This window comes from Lepidochelys olivacea (assembly GCF_965140295.1).
Source record: "Lepidochelys olivacea isolate rLepOli2 genome assembly, chromosome: 5".
NCBI lineage: Eukaryota > Metazoa > Chordata > Testudines > Cheloniidae > Lepidochelys > Lepidochelys olivacea.
The window spans coordinates 63,038,850-63,061,372 of NC_140415.1; the positions used below are offsets into that span (position 1 = coordinate 63,038,850).

Genomic DNA, 22,523 nt, shown 5'->3' on the forward strand with positions numbered 1-22,523 from the left:
AGTTTGCAAATTAATTCCAATTCAGCAGTCTCTCGTTGGAGTCTGTTTTTGAAGTCTTTTTGTTGTAATATCGCGACTTTTAGGTCTGTAATCGAGTGACCAGAGAGATTGAATTGTTCTCCGACTGGTTTATGAATGTTATAATTCTTGACATCTGATTTGTGTCCATTTATTCTTTTATGTAGAAAAAACTAGACAAGCCATTTACAACACACACTTTGCTTCTCTACAAAAGAAAAAGGACGCTAAACTATCTAAACTACTACATGCCACAAGGGGCCACAGCAATGGTTCCCTTAACCCACCCAGAAATATTGTTAATCTATCCAACTATACTCTTAGCCCAGCGGAAGCAGCTGTCCTATCTCGGGGCCTCTCCTTCTGCCCCTCGACCCCCACGAACATGATACAGTTCTGTGGTGACCTAGAATCCTATTTTCGACATCTCCGACTCAAGGAATATTTCCCACACACCTCTGAACAACATACTAATCCACAGAGACCTTCCTACCAACACTACAAAAAGAAGGATTCTGGGTGCACTCCTCCTGAAGGTCGAAACAACAGACTGGACTTCTACATAGAGTGCTTCCGCCGACGTGCACGGGCTGAAATTGTGGAAAAGCAGCATAACTTGCCCCATAATCTCAGCTGTGCAGAACACAATGCCATCCACAGCCTCAGAAACAACTCTGACATCATAATCAAAAAGGCTGACAAAGGAGGTGCTGTTGTCATCATGAATAGGTCGGAATATGAACAAGAGGCTGCTCGGCAGCTCTCCAATACCATTTTCTACAAGCCATTACCCTCTGATCCCACTGAGAGTTACCAAAAGAAACTACAGTGTTTGCTCAAGAAACTCCCTGAAAAAGCACAAGAACAAATCCGCACAGACACGCCACTGGAACCCCGACCTGGGGTATTCTATCTGCAATCCAAGATCCATAAACCTGGAAATCCTGGACGCCCCATCATCTCAGGCATTGGCACCCTGACAGCAGGATTGTCTGGCTATGTAGACTCCCTCCTCAGGCCCTATGCTACCAGCACTCCCAGCTATCTTCGAGAGACCACTGACTTCCTGAGGAAACTACAATCCATTGGTGATCTTCCTGATAACACCATCCTGGCCACTATGGATGTAGAAGCCCTCTACACCTACATTCCACACAAAGATGGACTACAAGCTGTCAGGAACAGTATCCGCGATAATGTCACGGCAAAGCTGGTGGCTGAACTTTGTGACTTTGTCCTCACCCATAACTTTTTCACATTTGGGGACAATGTATACCTTCAAACCAGCGGCACTACTATGGGTACCCGCATGGCCCCACAGTATGCCAACGTTTTTATGGTTGACTTAGAACAACGCTTCCTCAGCTCTTGTCCCCTAATGCCCCTACTCTGCTTGCGCTATATTGATGACATCTTCATCATCCGGACCCATGGAAAAGAAGCCCCTGAGGAATTCTACCGTGATTTCAACAATTTCCATCCCACCATCAACCTCAGCCTGGACCAATCCACACAAGAGATCCACTTCCTGTACACTACGGTGCTAAGAAGTGATGGTCACATAAACACCATCCTATACTGGAAACCTACTGACCACTATTCCTATCTACATGCCTCCAGCTTTCACCCAGATCACACCACACGATCCATCGTCTACAGCCAAGCTCTACGATACAACCGCATTTGCTCCAACCCTTCAGACAGAGACAAACACCTGCAAGATCTCTATCAAGCATTGTTACAACTACAGTACCCACCTGCGGAAGTGAAGAAACAGATTGACAGAGCCAGAAGAGTTCCCAGAAGTCACCTACTACAGGACAGGCCTAACGAAGAAAATAACAGAACGCCACTAGCCATCACCTTTAGCCCCCAACTAAAACCTCTACAACCTATCCTGAAGGATGACCCAACACTCTCACAAATCTTGGGAGACAGGCCAGTCCTTGCTTACAGACAGCCCCCCAACCTGAAGCAAATACTCACCAGCAACCACATACCATACAACAGAACCACTAACCCAGGAACCTATCCTTGCAACAAAGCCCGTTGCCAACTGTGTCCGCATATCTATTCAGGGGACACCATCACAGGGCCTAATCACATCAGCCACACTATCAGAGGCTTATTCACCTGCACTTCTACCAATGTGATATATGCCATCATGTGCCAGCAATGCCCCTCTGCAATGTACATTGATCAAACTGGACAGTCTCTACGTAAAAGAATAAATGGACACAAATCAGATGTCAAGATTTATAACATTCAAAAACCAGTCGGAGAATACTTCAATCTCTCTGGTCACTCGATTACAGACCTAAAAGTCGCAATATTACAGCAAAAAGACTTCAAAAACAGACTCCAACGAGAGACTGCTGAATTGGAATTAATTTGCAAACTGGATACAATTAACTTTAGGTTTGAAAAGAGACTGGGAGTGGATGGGCCATTACACAAAGTAAAACTATTTCCCCATGTTTATTCCACTCCCCCTCCCCCACTGTTCCTCAGATGTTCTTGTCAACTGCTGGAAATGGCCCACCTTGATTATCACTACAAAAGGTTTTTTTCCCCCTCACCCCCGCCCTGCTCTCCTGCTGGTATTAGCTCATTTTAAGTGATCACTCTCCTTACAGTGTGTATGGTAACACCCATTGTTTCATGTTCTCTGTGTATATAAATCTCCCCACTGTATTTTCCACTGAATGCATCCGATGAAGTGAGCTGTAGCTCACGAAAGCTTATGCTCAAATAAATTTGTTAGTCTCTAAGGTGCCACAAGTACTCCTTTTCTTTTTGCGAATACAGACTAACACGGCTGCTACTCTGAAACCAGTAAAATGACAATATGGGGATACCAAAATAAGAATATAAATTCTTACTTGTTAGGGGGAAGAGAAGGCATTTTTCTTAGGCACAGATTTTGATTTTTCGACAAGATGCAGGCTTTCTCAACCCCACCAACTTGGTGCTTTATTATTTACTGGACTTTGTTAGACATTCTTGCAAATCTGGGGTGGATCGTTTGCTGTCTAGTTTTTAGGTAAGACCGCCATCCCCACACACACCAGGAGTTGTGTACATGATGTTTTATCATTTAGGGAATTGAGGAGATTGTTTTTTAAAGAAGTACTATTGTACATGGCCAACGTGAGTGAACGAAACATATAACTGCACAAAGTGTATTTGGAAATATAGCCTTTATTTGGTTGGGGAGTCTGGAAATGTATTTGATAAATTTTTGTGGTTCTGGGCACAGTGTAAATGAGACATTTTCTGGTGCTGCAGTATGTAAATCTATGAAATGTTTTTTCTGGCTCTGCTATGTCCTACAACTAGCCAATAACTCTTGTAATAACTTCTAGCACTGAAAGGAAACATATTGGGTACAGACTTCTGATTTAATAAAACCCTCAAAATAGGTTTTTAGGTTAAATATATTTATAACATACAGGTGTCTGAGACAGTATCATAAAATATGTACAAATAAACTTAGTGCGGGAAAAAAAGCTAAAATGCACTTTGAGGGATATTACAGTAAGGTAAACTTTAATAGTGTTTTTCTAATTGCAGATCTCACAGACTTTCAAAATTGCTATAGTGCAACATATATAATTAGTTTAATTTACATATATAATCTACCTCCTAACTATTTCCAACATGATCAGTTTTTTATTTATATATTGGGTGATATTTATTGGGTTAAATCTCTGGTGAAATTATTTTCTTGTTTGGAGCAATCACACAGTTTTATTACTGGAAAAAAATGCAATTGCCTGTCACACTATAGATTGTATCAAAACTCATTTCACTGGTTCTTTCAGGTTTGCTCCCACCCTAACCATGCACCTTGAGAAGTTTGAGGAAACAACAAAATAACCTTTTTTTGTTATGTGTTAAGAAACTACTCATTCTACACTATGAAAACCCTCAGTTACCACAGGCTAGACCCCTACTTTTATGATGTCTTTGCTAGGGATGAGGAAATAAGTTTGAATAGAAGAAGAACCAAACCAAGGGTGAAATTCTGGCCCTATAAAAGTCAATGGGAATTTTGCTATTGACTTCAGTGGGTCTCTCTAGACAGCAAAGAAAATCATGAGGCTGGCCCATGTCAGCTGACTTGGGCTCACGGGCCTTGGGCGGTCAGGCTGTTTCATTGTTGAGCAGACTTCTGGGCTCCAGCTGGAGCCCAAGCTCTGGAACCCTCCCACCTTGCAGGGTTCTAGAGCCTACGCTCCAATCTGAGCCTGGAAGTCCACACAGCAATGAAACAGCCCAGCAGCCCAAGCCCTGCAAGCCCAAGTCAGCTGTCGTGAGCCTTCAGGTTTTTTTTTTTTTGCTGTGTAGACATACCCAGTGTGGCCAGGATTGTACCCCTGAAACTTAACCCAAAATTTAAACTGAATCATCTTAAAGGTTTGAAAAAATATATTTATCTTTTTGCTTTTAAATTATCATTTTCATAGAATCCTAGAATATCAGGGTTGGAAGGGACCTCAGGAGGTCATCTAGTTTAACCCTTTGCTCAACGCAGGACCAATCCCCAACTAAATCTCCCAGGCAGGGCTTTGTCAAGTCTGACCTTAAAAACCTTTAAGGAAGGAGAATCCACAACCTCCCTAGGTAACCCATTCCAGTGCTGCACCACCCTCCTAGTGAAAAAGTTCTTCCTAATGTCCAACCTAAACCTCCCCCACTGTAACTTGAGACCATTACTCCTTGTTCTGTCATCTGCTACCACTGAGAACAGTCTAGCTCCATCCCCTTTGGAACCCCCTTTCAGGTAGTTGAAAGCAGCTGTCAAATCCCCCCTCATTCTTCTCTTCCGCAGACTAAATAATCCCAGTTCCCTCAGCCTCTTCTCATAAATCATGTGCTCCAGCCCCCTAATAATTTTTGTTGGCCTCTGCTGGACTCTTTCCAGTTTTTCCTCGTTTTTCTTGTAGTGTGGGGCCCAAAACTGGACACAGTATTCCAGATGAGGCCTCACCAGGCAATGCTGAATAGAGGGGAATTTTCACATTCCTGCACTACTATCAAAATTTATCCAAATCTCTTTTGAAGTTTGTTCATCAGTAGCACATGTAAATTCCTTCTCAGTAGTCCTAGCAGACAGACTATTTAAAGAAACAGCTTCTACCACTTAGACTCATAGAGTCAGCAAAGTCTAGTGTGTTGATCCCGTGGATGCTTTTTCCAAGTTTTGTTATTGTTGACACTTTGCATTGAAGAAGCCCTCAGTTCACTGAAGCCTTGAGACTTGCTTGTGCTTAACAGCTAAAATCTCTGAGAGTCCATCACTGCTTGGGCGGGAGGGAGCAGAGATTGAATTGGAATTCAGAAAGCAAGCTTGGAGTGGGAGACTAAGACTGGCTGGGCGAGGCTGGGCAAGGACTGCAATGAGAGGCCTGAGGAATGGAGGCTGGAAGTGGGTAGGAAAGGAGAAAGGGACAGCACAAGGAGCCAGGGTCGGCAAGGAGCTGAGTGGGATTTATTCCTCCACCCCAATCCCCCTGCTGGAGCAGGGCCCTCTCACACACTTGCTTGTGTAATGGGTAGTGCGGTGCTGGGTACTGTGCTGGCAATGGTGGGGAGAATCCTGGTCTCAGCTTCTTGCCAGCCAGCGCTGCGGTGTCTCCCTTAGGCCTGCAAGGAGTGGCTATGGGGCAGGCTGGGCCAGGTCTCGTAATCACTGCGTTCTAAGTGCTGCCCCACTCTCCTTGTTGGCTGGACAGGAAGTAGCAGCATTGGTCTGGGTTGGAGCTGAGCACAGAGCGAGCTGGGCACTGATCTCTGCCCTGGGCTGGGCTGAGTTGGACTGGCTGGTGCCATGTGGTTCATCTATGCCCTAACCTGGCTCTTGCTGCTCATTGAGATTTTTTTGTCACCCTGGCTGTCAATGAGACTGTCAGAATGCATATACACTAGGGAGATGAATTAAAGTAGTCCGTGCAACCTTAATTCTAGCATTTCCTGACTGTTGATTGCTTGATTTAGCAAGATTAATATTCTTTTAACATATTTTTGTTTGTATGCAATACTATAAAAGGAGAAGAGAAGAAAGAAGGCTGTGGCAGCTAAGGACGGGGATAGTTAGGACGTTTAGCAACAGTGAAGGCATAGGAGGCAGATTGGGATTTAATCTAAGCACATTAGGTGGATGTTTCTGTCCAAATGAACATCTTTGATATTGTTAGTAATATTGATGTGAAATGCCACATTCAGGTTTCAGAATTACCCACACATTGGGCTGAATGGAATAGTTCACAGCTCTTTTTTAGAATTTTTGTTTGACTGTGAACAGACTCAGGAGGTTAACATTACATCAATTAGCTTTGTTCATGTTTAGAAGATTTTCTTCACAAACTTGTGTTATGTTTTTAAAAAAATGTTTATATGAACATGTACGCACTTAGAGTTTAGATTCTGGAGCACAGTTCTGTGGCACAGGCTGGCTGCTGCACCAAATTCTCCAGGTGAGAAATACACCGGGCTCTGATTTTTACTATGCTAACTGCAGCTTCATTAATGATTAGTGAAGCAGTGTTCATATTCTGCTTAATTGTTTTATAAATTTCTCTTTATTTTCTAGGCTATGCTCATAAACTTTGTTTTTACTTATGATACATTGAATTGGATGTAGTGGCTTTTATTTTGGGTATACCCACTGTTGGGAGCATGGGAGAGAAGGGAACAAAATCAAACCATGCTTAGCAAGAAATATAGGTCTGATCTTTCAGTCATGGACAAAAGAGATTGGAATCTTCTTCCAACTCAGTTCTGTGAGGAAACAGGCTGAGTATGGGTGCAGGAAGAGCCAAACTGATAGACCTACTGGATTCCAGGTTTGGTCTTTTTTTTTTTTTTTTTTTTTTTTTGATCCAGTCATGTCATATGATAAAAAAAAAAAAAAGAGCTCTTCTGGTTACAAACCTATTTTATATAGAGCCATTAAATAACTAGTATTGAAGCTTACCAGTGCACAGGACAGAAACCCACTGTATGTGTATTTCAAACAGAAGAGCAACAGGAATTAAATTATTAGTTTCTTAGAGCCGTCCCTCGTGTCAACATTTGTGTTCTCTCCTAGTTACTGTAAGTCCTTGAATATCCTCAGTACTTTATACACAGAGATGCTTAGGTTACACTACACCTCCTCACTAAGTCTATATTCAGTGGAAGTAAACTGTTTAAGTGGAATCAGAATTAGCTTCCACAGGAACAGATCCAAGAAAGACTTTCAGTGCTTCCGCTCAAAGTATATGGAAAATAAGTTCTTGAGTAGAATACAGCCTTTAGCATTTGGGTAAAAGTGCATCTCATTTTGTGGCAGTACTCTTTAATGATTTGTCACCTTCCATCTTGCCCTGAAAGATCTACAATAGACTGAGACATGGAGTAATTTTAGAAGTTAACTTGGTCCAGTGACTTCAGCAAATAATTTTTAGTGTCTCGTATACAGTGGCATTATAATATTTCCTGTTTTATAATCTATCCCTTTCCTAATAGTTCCTAACATTCTATTAGCTTTTTTGACAGCTGATGCACATTGAGTGGGTGTTTTCAGAGAACTATCCACAATGACTCCAAAATCTCTTTCTTGAGTGGTAACAGCTACTTTAGATCCTGCCATTTTGTATGTATAGTTGGGATTATGTTTTCCAGCCTTCATGAGTTTGCACTCATCAACATTGAATTTCATCTGCCATTTTGTTGTACAGTCACCAAGTTTTGTGAGATCCTCTGTAACTCTTCAGTCTGCTTTGGTCTTAATTATCTTGAGTAATTTTGTATCATCTGCACATTTTGCCACTAAACTGTTTACCCCTTTTTCCAGATCATTTATGAATACATTGAACAGCACTGGTCCCACCACCACTATCTACCTCTCTCCAGTCTCAAAATTGACCATTTATTCCTGCTCTTTGTTCCCTGTCTTTTAACCAGTTACTGATCCATGAGAGGGACCTTCCCTCTTATCCGATGACTGCTTACTTTGCTTAAGAGCCTTTGGTAAGGGACCTTGTCAAAGGCTTTCTGAAAGTCCAAGTACACTATATCCACTGGATCACCCTTGTCAATATGTTTGCTGCTGCCTGAAAGAATTCTAAAAGATTGGTGAGGCATAAATTCCCCTTACAAAAACCATATTGACTCTTCTCATATTGACTGTTTTGGCACCGGTCAGGTCCCGAGTGTGCTGGACTAGAGAGGTTCAACCTGTAGAAATAAAGGCTGTATATTTTAGTTAAAGCAATACACTAGAATCCAATAGAACTGTGTTGTTTTCAGGTTGAGGTGTATTGGTAGAGAATGCCAAAAGAGTACTGTCCAGATGAATGTGGACTGTGAAATTTGTCTTTGACACCAAAGGTAATTTTAGAATCTCCTTGTTAAAATGACATTCATAATTAATACAAATCACTTTCTTTTTGAAAAATGGCTTTATTCAGCTTGGTCAGTATTTGAGCAAACTAAGATTTGAGAGTTTTGCACCATGTAATAAGATATTTGAATCTGATTTTTTGAACAATATGGCACATTTTATTCGTAACATTAACCATAGAGTAAATAAGTGAACCCCACAGTTTCATTTACTTTGCTTAGAATAACTAAAAAGTTAAATGATAAGTGTATAGCCTTCTGTAAATATGTAGATATACAAAGGTAATGTAGATGTGTTAGTGTGGATAAAAGCATAACAACCTCAACAATTCAGCCAATGAGTATAAGTTTTTTCTTCAGCTTCGAAAGTATAAAGTGAATAATACCGGATCTTCACAGCGATCAGAGTATCCAATGCTTTATCATGTTGAACTCTTGTCTTCTCTTTGGCATCCGGGCATTTAATTCAAGAGAAGCCTTAGCTAACACATCTTGTCAGTTGGGAAAATTCTGTTAGATGGGAAAGTTCTGTAAAAATATTCAAACCTGGGTTAGGATAATTCACAGTAGTCTTTCATTACAGGAATATTATATGAAATATATAGTGAACAGTTTTCTGGATGAGTTCTACACTGTGTGCATTAGTAGCTGATTGATTTTGTAATCCAGAGGCGATATAATATTTTCTCTGCCTAGGTGATGTATCATGAAGAATGTAGAAGACTATCATTTGTGCTAAAAATATTGTGAGGAAATATACTGTTCCTGAAAGGGATTGTTCTGAAACAAGCTGAAAAATGAAGTATTCTGTTTATTCACATAACAGATAAACATGAGCAGAAAATATGCAACCCTACCCAAATATGCCCCAATGTCACTTTGTAAGGATGACTTCTAGGAATGACAGGATAATAGTTCATTCTTTGTGCTGATGAAGTCCCTCTGCCTTTCTGATGATTCTGCAAACAATTATGCCAGCAGTCATAGATTTGAAGGCCAGAAAGGACCACTATGATCATCTAGTGTGACTTCCTCAATAGCACAGGCCACAGAACTTCCCCAAAATAATTTCTAGACCATATCTTTTAGAAGAAACATCCATACTTGATTTAAAAACTGTCAGTGATGGAGAATACACCACAACCCTTGGTAAATTGTTCCAGGGGTTAATTACTAACTGTTTAAAAATGTATGCCTTATTTACATTGAAAATTTGTCTAGCTTCAACTTCCAGCCTTTGATTCATGTTATACCTTTCTCTGCTAGATTGAAGAGCTCATTATTAAGTATTTTTCCCCATGTAGAAATTTGTAGACTGTAATCAAGTCCCCCTTTAACCTTCTCTTTGTTAAGCTAAATAGACTGAGTTCCTTGAGTTGGTCATTATGCATGTTTTGTATTCCTTTAATCATTCTTGTGGCTCTTGTCTGAATCGTCTCCAATTTATCAACATCCTTCTTGAATTGTGGGCACCAGAACTGGACACAGTATTCCAGCGGCAGTCGCACCATTGCCAAATACAGAGGTTAAATAACTCCTCTAGTCCTACGCAAGATTCCCCTGTTTAAGCATCTGAGGTTCACATTTGCTCTTTTGGTCACAGTGCCACATTGGGAGCATATGGTCAGCTGATTATCCACCAAAACCCTAAATCTTTTTCGGAGTCACTGCTTCCCAGGATAGAATCCTCCATCTTGAAGTATGGCCTACGTTCTTTGTTCCCAGGGGTATACATTTACATTTAACTGTATCAAAATGCATATAGTTTGCTTGCACCCAGCTTAATAGGCAATTTAGATTGCTCTGAATCAGCGACGTGTCCTTTTTATTATTTACTGCTCTTCCAATCTTTGGGTCATTTGCACAATTTATCCATGATGATTTTATGTGTTCTTCCAGGTTAATCATGGAAGTGTTAAATAGTATAGGGCCAAGAAATGATCCCTGCAGGACCCCACTGGAAACAAACCCGCTTGATGACAATTTTTGGTTTACAGTTACATTTTGAGACCTGTCAGCCAATTTTTAATCCATTTAGTGTGTGCCATGTCAAGTAAAATGCCTTACAGAAGTTTATGAATATTGCATCAACATTATTACCTTTTATCAGCCAAATCTGTAATCTTATCAAAATCATGATTTTGCAATGCTAATCACATTTTTTGGCCAGTGTATAAGTACTTTGAGCTAAATTATCTTAGCCCTTGTTCAGCTGCAAGGTGAAGCAAGACATTCTTCCCTCTTCTCCCCGCCACCCCTCCTGCTCAACCCTGCTCAGATTTTTACTCCAAGGAGAGCAGGAGCTACTTGTCCAATAATCCCTGCTGTGAGCCAGTGAGTGGTTTTTGCACCAACATACAGACACATATCGAGTTGTAAATTGCTCCCTGGAAAGGTGAAGTAACTTACCCCTCCTCCAGGGGAAGAGGGCGGGAGGGGAAAACCGGCTGTGAATAAGTGACTCAAAGAGGGCTCTCACAGTGCGTCCTGGGGCTATGCCTGGGGTTGTGCAGTTTACGTACCACTCCTGTTAGGGGCTATGTCTGGAATTACAATCTAGCCCTACTGGTCCAGCAGAGTATCTTTCTTTTTTAAAGAGCCTGCAGGTATAACGGCAAATTCTAAATTTTTCCAAGAGTTTTTTTTTTTTTTAGGAATTCTGTTTTTAAAAGCTTTATCATTGCTTAAACCCTAGAATCATAAAAGCAGTGTTCCAGGGAAAATAGTAGTGATGACAGCAATTCATTATGCCTCCTAACAGAAATCAGATTTGCTTTTTAATGGAGCTTTTATCTTCTTTCAAAGAAATTTAAAAGTGAAGTGTTGCCCTCTAGAGGAATAGATTTTTTTTTTTTTTTTTTTGGGAGCAGATAGCTACACCAAAAATCAGTCTTAGGCATTGTTCCCCATAATTCCCTTCTTTCTTTGGTAATTTTGTACTTTTCATAGTAATGAGAACTTCAGCGTTCTCCTAAATGTTTTCTTTCTTTTCAAAAAGTGGAATAAGGAATACTTTATTTCTCAAGTGTTTCAGATAGCTTTAAAGAGCTTCCAGAACAGTTTTAAATTAGTTATCAGTTGCATTGAAACTTCTGAGGAGGACTCTTCAGAATCAGCAAATGGGATTTTTTTTTTTGAGGTAAATTCTTACTTCTGCATATAATTCAGACAGGTTTGGAGCAACCAGAACACAAGCTCTGTTCAGATGCACCAAGGAGAGGTATCCAACACAATAATGTTTGTGTTCAGGGAGTGTTCAAACAGAATTAGGGTCCCAGAATCTAAAGGAAAAATAACTATCCATCACTACTATTGTTTGTAATCAATAGTCCTCAGTAGGGCTAGGTGGAAGCATTACTAAAGAAGGGAGTAAAGCTATATAATGCTTTCACAAGATATTATATAAAACATATTTCTTGAAGGGCTTTCATACTATCTGATTTCCACTTTTAAGAGACAGCATCACTGGTTAGTTTTTGACAGTTGTCTAGTGACTGTTGCTGCTGTGACTGAGCTTGTCTCGAACAATGTTCTTCTAGATGAGAATTGGGGCTTAGTTGCTCTGTCATTCTCTTGGCCTGAGGAACTTTCCCTGGTCCCAGTTGTACTTGGATGCATGAAGTGTAGGGCTTCTGCAACGCACTGAAAGAGAGGTTATGCAGGAGAAGAGATGCTGTTCAGTCTTAGGCCTGATCTTGTCATCACTGTATACAATTTTAAGTTGCTACACAGTGGGGAAGGAGAAGAAACTTAATGCTGTGATAGCAAAACCAATTAAGTTGCACCCATAAAAGACTGCAAAATTATGTTCTTAGGAAAGGGAAGGAATTAAATCTTGTCCAAAATCCTATTTTGTGAAGGGAATTCACTGTGAGAACCATCCAGGAGGGAAATAAAAGGGCTTTGGTTTTGTGGAACTTGTCCATCTTCAATAGGGAGAGGGGGCTGTACAAGTTGGGCGGCCTCCACTTCAATAGAAGGGGAACCAAACTCCTTGGAAACAGGCTAGAGTAGTCAGGAGGGGGTTAAACTAATAGCAAAAGGGAAGGGTAGAAAGAGGGATGATATGAGCACTCAGCACAAAATCGAGATTTTGAGAACAAAATTAATCAAGAAACCAAAGGACATGAAGAGAAGAATTTCTTGAATTGCCTATACACTAATGCTAGGAGCCTGGGTAACAAACAAGAGGAACTGGGATTGCTTGTTTATGAGCATAAATTCAACTTAGTTGATATTTTTGAAACCTGGTGGGATGAACTGCACAACTGGAATGTTAAACTGACAGGTCTCAAAATGTAACTGTAAATGAGGAGTCATCACTGAGCAGGCCTGTTTCCAGTGGGGTCCCACAGGGATCGGTTCTTGACCCTGCAGTATTTAATATTTTGATCAATGCACTGGAAGAAAATATAAAATCATTGTTGATAAAGTCTGGCTGTGACAAAGATTTAAAAAAATGATTGTATTTCCTGTTTAAAACTATAATTGTATTTTTATAAGTTTAATGCTACTAATAAAAGGACAACAATATATCCAAAACATATTGAGTGTCTAATTTCAAAAGGATCAGCAACTTTATCAAGATTCCCCACCCTTTTTTTTAAGACTTGGGAAAGGATGACATTTAAAATTGCCTTTTTTTTTTTTTTTGTTAGTGTGGGTGTGTAGGGCTGTCTGTTAGTTTTTTAACAGTTCTCCTTTTTAGAATTTAAAAATGATACACATGACATGCAACCTAGCTTGTGAACAAGTATTTGATAAGCAGACAGTTCTGAGTACACTTCTAATTTCACACTTGTCTAGCCAGAGGGGTCAGAAGGTCTCATAAGTTCAAGTTATTTTTGATGTTCCCTTTGTTGCATTGTGAGCTTTTCCCAGAGGGAGTGGAAAAGTTGTCTTTGTTCAGAATTCATGTTCACACAGCCTTGACTCTGCATTAGAATGTGCATGGAAGATACTTTTCTCATTCATTCTCTACATTGGCTTTGTACTTATAAAATTGTAGTGTATGATGTCCCTCAACATACTTTATCTTTGGTTAGTAGTTTTGGTACTATATATACTTAAGTCTAATTCACATAATTCAGCATATTTAATTTTTAATTTTTTTAAACTATCTTGTTAATTAATCTTTGCTTTCTAAGACGTTTTATAGCTGTCAAAACTTTAATGTGTAGTAACCAGAAGTACTGTATCTTTTCCTTCTCTTTCATAAAGAAGTTTTGAAATGATTACTTTGCCTTTTTGATTCTATTTAATTTAATTGTAAGTAATTATTATTAATAAAGGATGAGCTACATTGGATTGCTGTTCATTTAGAAATGAATGTACATGAAAGCAAGAGTAATATACAAGTTTTCTCCTTTATTTGATAATATTTTTAGTAATATTTAATTTGAACTGTTTCTTAAATAATGCTACTATTAAGGTTTATTGCTAATGAACTTTTTATCATTTTGTTATGATTCACTTACGATGTGCAGGGAAGTCTCCACATATTGTCTTATAAAAATTGGTATTGAGACAAAGTTTTCAATATCTGTATTCCACAAAATCTCTCATTTTAAATAACTCTACCAAATAATGTGACCTATCAAATTTTGTTCCTTAATTCCTTAAGTAACAGAAGAGAAAACAAATGCCAGATGACACTTGCATATACCAGACATTTTACTGTTCATTGCCAAGTGTACAGTTCACTGTTCGGTCACCTGTGTTTGTCAGTTTAGCACATTTTAAAGCAGTTCTCAGCTCCCTCTTTGTTCTCTAAAGCATACTTTCAGGCTTCAGACATTGCCTGGCTCATTATTCTCTGAGGAAGGTTAAGGCCTTTACCGTCAGACCGGAACTACTCACTAATTAGAGCCCTTGCTTTGGCACTGAATGTGTCATGCCTGCAAGCCTTCCTACTGGGATCAATGGCATTCATGTTCACTTTAATAAATGTACAATAGTCACAAATCTCAGTGGAGAACTCCGTACTTAGTTTGCACTAAGAAACAAATTCAAGCCTTTACAGAATGCAGACACTACCATAATGGGCACAAAATAGAGCTATTGGAATAGACATTGATCAGTCCACTCACTGCATAAAATGGTGGTTTGCTATCTTCTGCAGGATGCAGTCTAGTGCTTAGAGGCCTTAGTGTGTCTCTTCTTGTATCTTTAAAATAAGTGTAGACAAACTTAGGGACATAAGTTTTATGTGCTGGAAATGTTTCTACACTTGAACAAAATTCAGTGTTCTTTTCTTTTTTAAGCACTTGAGAGAATAAAATACTATATCAAATTAACTGATTTACATAAAGTAAATGCCCTTATGTTACTGATGTGAAGTAACAGGTGATGTTCAGAATAAATATCAGATAATGTCATTAATAGGTAATTGTTAGTGGCAAGGTAAATGTTTTATTTCCTATTTGTCGCCTTCTCCATAGGCCGTGCTAGTTTTAGTTGGTCCCACACGAGACTCAGCCTAGGGTCGGGGCATGCCCCGGCCCCCATGCTTTAAGCCCTGCAATGATTGTAAGTGGCCTATGCCCATCAGCAACCTGCACAGTAGCTGCTTGAGGTGTCTCAGCAAAGGACACATAAGTGACAAGTGCAGAATCTGTAAATCCTTCAAACTCTGAACAAAAAGGAGAGAGACCTCCATCTCAGGGTGCTCCTAATGAAATCGGCGCTGGGACTGGAGAAGAGGTCTGACCTGGCCCCGAGCACCGTAGCATCGGTGCGGAGCGCCCTGCCGGTGCCATCTTCAAGCCAGCACTGATTCCCCTTCCTCAGCTCTGGACAAGAAGCCTAAGAGGACTGCAAGTGGAAGATCTCCCACTTCCCATAAGGGAAAGGAGAGGACCAGAGGAGAGCAAAGACCAGTGCTGGGCGGCTCATCACCTCAGTCATGGAGTAGGGCCCCAGCTCAAGTCGAGCGGTCTAGCCCATCCCGTAATATGCCTGCTACGCTGGACAGTGAAGAGGGCCTAGGTCAACTGGAGGTCCCTTCGACACCTGAGGCCCTGCAGGTAGTGCAGGAGATCCTGACGCTATCAGTGCCACCCACACCAGCTATGGTGGTACCACGGCCCGGGGTAAACCTGCCTGGGGACTATTCCGCGTGTCCCCGCCTCAGCGGCACTGCTCCCCATTGCAGGGGACATCCCACCAGCACTCGCCCGCACAGAACCGTCATGCCTCTGAAGTTGGGAGGCAGGCTCAGTGAAGCCCTTTTTGGTTTCTGGACCCTGGGCACTGACAGCAGGGCTCGAGGCGCAGCTCACCAGTAACATGGCATAGACCTGCAGAAGCACACACCCTGTGTCAAGAGCATCGAAACTGACCCTTCATGTCTCCAAGGCCTTGGCACCAATCACATGACTCGTTGGGGTGGAGACACCGGTCATCGACGCGCCGTTACCGGTTGCCAAGACACAGATCCTCGTGGTCGGGGAGATCCTCCCGGTGTCCGGCCCGCTCCAGCTCCCGGTCATGCTCTGGATCCCAGTACCAGTTGAGCAATGTGAGGCATAGATCGCTGGATTACCAATGGCAATCCGTTGAACGCTGACAGTCCCCGAGGTCCTGTGCAAGAGATTTGTCTTGATCGGACAGGCCTATTTCGAGACATAGCAATCAGCACTGCACAGAGAGGAGCCACTGGTCCACCCGATCAAGGTTGCCTAACAGCGGCCACTACGCTTCCGGGTCAGGCACTGAGCAGGAGTCCTTGACAGCGGGTCAAGCCCTGGCACCAGTGGTACCATCTACATCATCGGAATCGCAAACACCCCCCTCCCACCCCCATGGCCCCAAGGCCAGTGGCCGGTGGCATGGTCCCCTTGGAACCCTTGGTGGTTTACCTATCCTTCACAGGCTGCCTGGTCGGTAGTGGGGGCCTTGGATAGGCCATTGACCTCAGCATCCTGACATCCTGCAGAGGTGGAGTCCCCAGTTGGGAAGACCCGCCTTCCCCACAGGCCCATGAGGAGACGGGAGAAGCCTGCTGGACCATTAGGGGATGTGGTAGCTCCAATGGCACCGGCTTCATCCTCATCATCGCCAGACAAAGCCATCACGGGTCCCCCTCACCCAGTTCCACAAGATGATGCTAAGGCTCATCAGGAACTATTGAAGAGGGTGACTTCCAACCTGGGGCTCCAGGCAGAGGAGCTAGAGGAGGCATCGGACTCCATTTGATGATCTCTGCTCCATGGCACCTGCTAGGGTGGCTTTACCCCTACACGAAGGTGTATCAAAAATTATTAATGCCCTGTGGCAAACCCCCTCCTCCCTGCCCCCCATTTCAAAAAGGGCTGAATGTAAATACTTTGTGCCAGCTAAAGGCCACGAGTATCTTTACACCCACCTGGCCCCAAACTCTCTCGTAGTTGAGGCTGTTAATCAAAGGGAGAGGCAGGGGCAACCCGGGCCTATGCCCAAAAATAAAGACGCAAAGAGACTGGATCTGTTTGGATGGAAAATTTATTTGTCTTCCAGCCTTCAGTTGAGAGTGGCCAACCACCAAGCCCTTCTTAGCCACGACGATTACAACATGTGACGGGCCATGACCAAGCTCGAGGTTTCGCTTCCCAAAGGGTCCAGGAAGGAATTCCGGGCGATCCTTCAGGCAGCTTCAGACGCAGCTCTGCGGCTCGCACCATGGCCTTGGCCATCTCCATGCAGTGGGCATCCTGGCTGCTCATCTCTGGCCTGTCAACTGAGGCTCAGCAGTCGATGCAGGACCTACCCTTCGACAGCCAGGCCCTGTCTGTGGAGCAGATGGACAGTAAGCTGCATGGGCTAAAAGACTCCTGCACTATCCTAAAAGCTCTAGGATTGTATGTCCCCAGTCCAGTCTGTAAGCAGTGCAAACCGCAGCCATTCCAGGGCCAAGGGAGCCAACCCTAGCAGGAGCCACCCCACAAAAAGAGCAGGGGCTATAAGCGCTGCCCGAACCACCTGCCTCCACCCTCTGCCCAATCAGGCTCGACCCGTACTAAGCAGGGGGAGCAAGTGGGCATTTTGAGGATACACCCAAAGGCACTCTACCAGACTATACCGTGGATCCATGTTTCCCGCCTTTCTCCAACCACCTTTCTTTTTTCCTCCCGGCATGGACCACCATAATTTCGGACCGTTGGGTCCTCAATACAGTGGCACTGGGTTATACCCTCCAGTTTCTTTCTCCCACCCCCCACCGCTTCCCTTCTCCATCTCTCTTCAGGGACCCCTTTCATGAGAGTCTCCTCACACAGGAGGTAGAAGAGTTGCTACAGCTGGGTGCAGTGGAAGAGGTTCCTCATGAGTACAGGAACAAGGGGTTCTGTTCCAGGTACTTTTTAATCCCAAAGGCCAAGGGCGGTCTACGGCCCATCCTGGACCTGTGAGACCTCAACAAATACCTAAAGAAATTGAAGTTCTGCAGGGTCTCCCTGGCCTCCATTATCCCCTCCCTGGATTCGGGAGACTGGTATGCCACCCTCAACTTGAAGGACGCATACTTTCATATAGCTATCTTCCAAAGACACAGGCGCTTCCTATGCTTCACGGTGGGATGGGACCACGACCAGTTTGTGGTCCTCCCTTTTGGCCTGGTGACAGCATTAAGGATCTTTATCAAGTGTATGTCAGTAGTAGCAGCTTACCTCAGGTGTTGGGGTATCCAGATCTACCAGTACCTCAATGTCTGGCTGGTCAAAGGTCGATCCAGGTCCCAGGTCCAAAGGGATGTTGCGGTGCTGCAGGCCACATGCCAATCCCTGGGCTTGCTGGTAAATGACAAAAAGTTGATGTTAGTTCCGGTGCAGAGAATAGAGTTCATCGGAGCGGTGCTTGACCCCATTGGTGGAACTCATCACTAGAGTGTCCGCATTCTCCCAACCACGGCCAGGGTTTGTCTGCGCCTGCTGGGCCACACGGCAGCATGTTTGTTTGTCGTCCACCATGCCAGGCTCTGAATCAGCCCTTAGAGCAGTGGCTGCTGACAGTCTATTCCCAGTTTGGAGATCACCTGGAACAGGTCGTTACTTTCCCGCCAATAGTGGAAGGAGTTCCATTCAACAGCCCTTGTCACTCAATCAATCATATTGCACTGCTTACAACTCAAGTTGATATTGGATGCTTCGGACCTAGGCTGGGGTGCGCATCTCGGCGACCTCCAGACCCAGGGCATGTGGTCTCTGGAGGAGATGACATTGCACATAAACGTCAAAGAGCTCAGAGAGGTATGTTTGGCCTGCAGGGTCTTTCTACCGCACCTGGTGGGCAAGGTGGTGAGAGAGTTGACAGACAATGTGGCCTCGATGTTCTACATCAACAAGCAAGGGGGAGCATGTTCATCAGCTCTCTGTCAAGAGGCTCTCCGATTGTGGGATTTCTGCATCGAGCACACAATCCACCTGGAGGCAGATCACCTCAATAGATCCTTTTTCTCTTGCTTCATCTGGAGGTAGCCCAGACACTCTTCCAGAGGTGAGGAACTCCCCAAGGGGACCTGTTCGCCACCAGGCAGAACAGGAAATGCCATCACTTCTGTTCCCTACAGGGTCTGGGCAAGGACTCCCTCTCTGATGCCTTCCTTCTGTCATGGTCGGGGGGCCTGATGTATGTGTTCCTGCCAATCCCGCTCATCAGCAGAGTCCTGTCAAAGATCAAGAGAGACAAGTCCCAAGTCATCATGATCATCCCAGCGTGGCTGCACCAACATTGGTTCGGCACACTGATGGACCTGATGGTGACCACTCCCTGGCCCTTTCTCGACCAACCGGATCTGCTCTCGCAGGATCACAGGCGTCTCTTACACCCCAACTTCACCTCCCTCCACCTCACAGCGTTGATGCTGCTTGGCTGAACTCAGAAGAGCGGGCCTGCTCTAACAAAGTCCTGCAAATCCTACTGGAAAGAAGGAAGCCTTCCACTAGAGTAACCTACCTGGCCAAGTGGAGGAGGTTCTCCCACTGGGAGTCTGAGCATAGCATCTCTCCAACACGCTCCTCCTTGTAATCTATTTTAGATTACCTGTTCCATTTTAAGAACCAGGGGCTGGCCCACTCTTCTATCAGAGTATACCTTGCTGCTATCTCTGCTTTCCACCCGCCGATCCAAGATCAGATGGTGTTCTTGCACGACATGTCGGTCCACTTCCTGAGAGGCCTCGAGAGACACTTCCCATCGGCCTAAGCCCCTGTCCCACAGTGGGACCTTAACTTGGTTCTTTCTAGGCTTACAGGCCTGCCCTTTGAACCTGCTTTCTCTCCCACCTGTCATGGAAGGTCACTTTCCTTGTGGCCATAACATCTGCGAGACGAGTGTCGGAGCTTAAAGCTCTGACATTGGAACAGGTGTTCTTATATGGTGTTCTACAAGGACAAAGTTCAACTGTGACCACATCTGGCCTTTCTGCTGAAGGTGGTGTCTTCCTTCCATGTTAATCTGGACATCTTCCTCCCGGTGTTTTGTCCTAAGCCGCACACCACTAGTGAGGAAAGGAAGCTGCACGCTCTGGATGTCAGACATGCCCTGGAGTTTTACCTGGAGCGTACCAAGCCCTACCACAAGTTGAACCAGCTCTTAATCATGACAGCGGACAGGATGAAGGGCCTTCTGGGGTCCTCACAGAGGATAATCTCCTGCATCTGGACCTGTTACAAGCTGGCACAAGTCCCACCACTGCTGATTGTGAGGGCCCACTCAACCAGAGATCAGGTGTCCTTGATGGCCTTCCTGGTGCACATCCCCATTCAGGACATTTGCAGACCGCGATGTGGTCTTCAGTTCACACGTTCACAGCGCACTACGCCAGCACTCAGCAGGCCAGAGACGACGCTGGGTTCGGCAGTGCTGTGTTGCAATCTACACATCTGTGAACTCCTACCCACCTCTGTTGACACTACTTGGGAGTCACCTATAATGGAATGGACATCAGCAAACACTTGAAGAAGAAAAGACAGTTACCTTTTTCCATAACTGGTGTTCTTCAAGATGTGTTGCTCATGTCCATTCCATGACCTGCCCTCCTTCCCCACAGTCTGAGTTTCCAGCAAGAAGGAACTGAAGGTGGGGGGAGCCGGCAGTGCCCCTTATACTGTGGCATGTGCGCGCAGCTCCAGGGGGTGCCAGAGATGGTTCCTTACGAATACCACTGAGGGAAAAGCTTCCAGCACTGGTGCATGTGGTGAGCGCACACACACACACCTAATATGGAATGGACGTGAGCAACACATCTCAAAGAACACCAGTTACGGAAAAAGGTAACGGTCTTTTCCCAGGCTTGTCTTTTGAAGGTCTTGTGCAGGTTTCTTTTGAGGATGAGGACTGAGGGATCTGATATAGAGTGATATTCAGGTAATGTCTGACAACATAACAGCAATGTTCTACATGAACAAGCAAGGGGTGCAAGATATACCCTTCTTCAGACAGAGGTGGTTCATCTATGGACCTGGTACAGTAATCTGGTGATGAATGCATCAGCAGTAGCTCTCCCGATGTACACAATACTCTAAGTCAACTGCCTCAGCAGACACTTCTCAGTAGAACATGAGTGGGAGATTCATGACTCAGGAGTAACAGACATATTTGGACAATGGGGAATTGCCATCTTTGGACCTCTTTGCATTACTAGACAATAGAAAGTGTAAAATGTACTGCTCCTTAGGGGCACATAGTCAGGACTCCCAGAGAGATGCCCTTCTAATCCTGTAGGTGGGGAGCTTGAATATGCCTATCTCCCCCCTCCCCAATCCTGCTTTTACCTCAAGTTCACATGAAAATCCAGCAGAAAGAAGCAGTGATCATCCTCATTGCTCTCAAGTGGCCAAGACAGTTTTGGTGTCCCATCCTTTTCCAACTGTCAGCCTGTCCACCTATCGGCATCCAGTCTTTCCCAGACTTCCTGATGCAAGACAAGAGCAGAATCAGGTGTCCTAATCAGAGTTACCCATCCAAACAGCAAGTTGTGAGATAGGGTATCAAACCTAGAATGAAAACGTTCAGTAGATGTTCAAGCTAATCTTAATAACTGCAGGAAAGAATCCACCAGAAGCTAAGTGGCAGAGGTACTCTATTTGAGCTCAATGTCATTAGATGTCGCCAGATGAATTTGGCATCCCTGCTATCTTAGATTACGTCCTAGCCTTGAAAACCTCTGGTCTGTCCCTTAGCTCTCTGCAGGTACATTTTTAGCAGCAATTCATATCTGCCACCCTCCAATTGACGATTACTTCCTCTTCACTCATCTAGTGACTATATGATTTCTGGAAAGTCTCATCAGAACCTTCTCTCCAGTGATTAAACCTGCTCTGACATGGGATCACAACCTGGTCCTTTCAGTGTTAACTAACCCACCATTCGAATCGTTAGCTACATGTTTGCTGTCCCATTTATTGATGAAGGTCATCTGTCTATTGGCCATTACATCAGCCAGAAGGATAGGTGAACTGGGAGCCCTTATGGTCAGTCCATCTTATCTCGTATTGATAAGGGTTGTTTGAGACTACACCCTAAATTCATTCTCAGAGTAATGTGGACTGTCACCAAAATCAGACAGTACACATACTTCTATTTTTCCAAAGCCTCATACCATTGATGAGGATAAAAGACTTCATTTCCTGGACGATTGCTGGATGTTAGCATTTACCTTCAGAGAAGGAAACTATTTAGGAAGTCACTGTGGCTATTCAATTCTCTGGCTGACTGGATGAAAGGGCAAGTGATCTATCCTCAGACACCGTCAAAGTGGATTTCAGGCTGTGTCTTGCTATGTTATCAGTTATCTGATACACCTATGCCACAAAGGGTAAGGGCCACTCCACCAGAGCACAGGCAGCCTCGGTAGCCTTGCTTCAGGAAGTACCACTTGTTGACATATGTAAAGCAGCCACATGGAGCTCTATTCATACCTTTTCGAGATGCTGTGCCCTGGTGCAAGCCTCTACAATTAATGCATCATTGGAGTCAGCAGTCCTGCAGCCATCAATACTACAGAGATCCTCGAATCCCCTCCTGCTTATCAGTCAACCACAGTGGAATACACCTAGGTATGACTACTCTGCAGCTGAGAGTGAGCCTCCTAGCCCTAGTTAGACAGACTTGTGCAAGCAGGCTTCAGTTTGTGCTCCGCA

General features: G+C 43.8%; 1 protein-coding gene across 1 annotated transcript in view; it reads left to right on the top strand.

The window, feature by feature from the left end:
• Positions 1 to 18,990: 18,990 nt before the first annotated feature.
• LOC311520576 (uncharacterized protein) overlaps positions 18,991 to 22,523 on the top strand; it is a gene marked incomplete at its 5' end in the record, with an annotated part of 111,641 nt that continues 108,108 nt past the window's right edge. The window contains one exon of the mRNA XM_084628132.1: positions 18,991 to 19,326. Within this exon, the coding sequence (XP_084484258.1) occupies positions 18,991 to 19,326 (336 nt within the window). The remainder of the gene's footprint in view (positions 19,327 to 22,523) is intronic.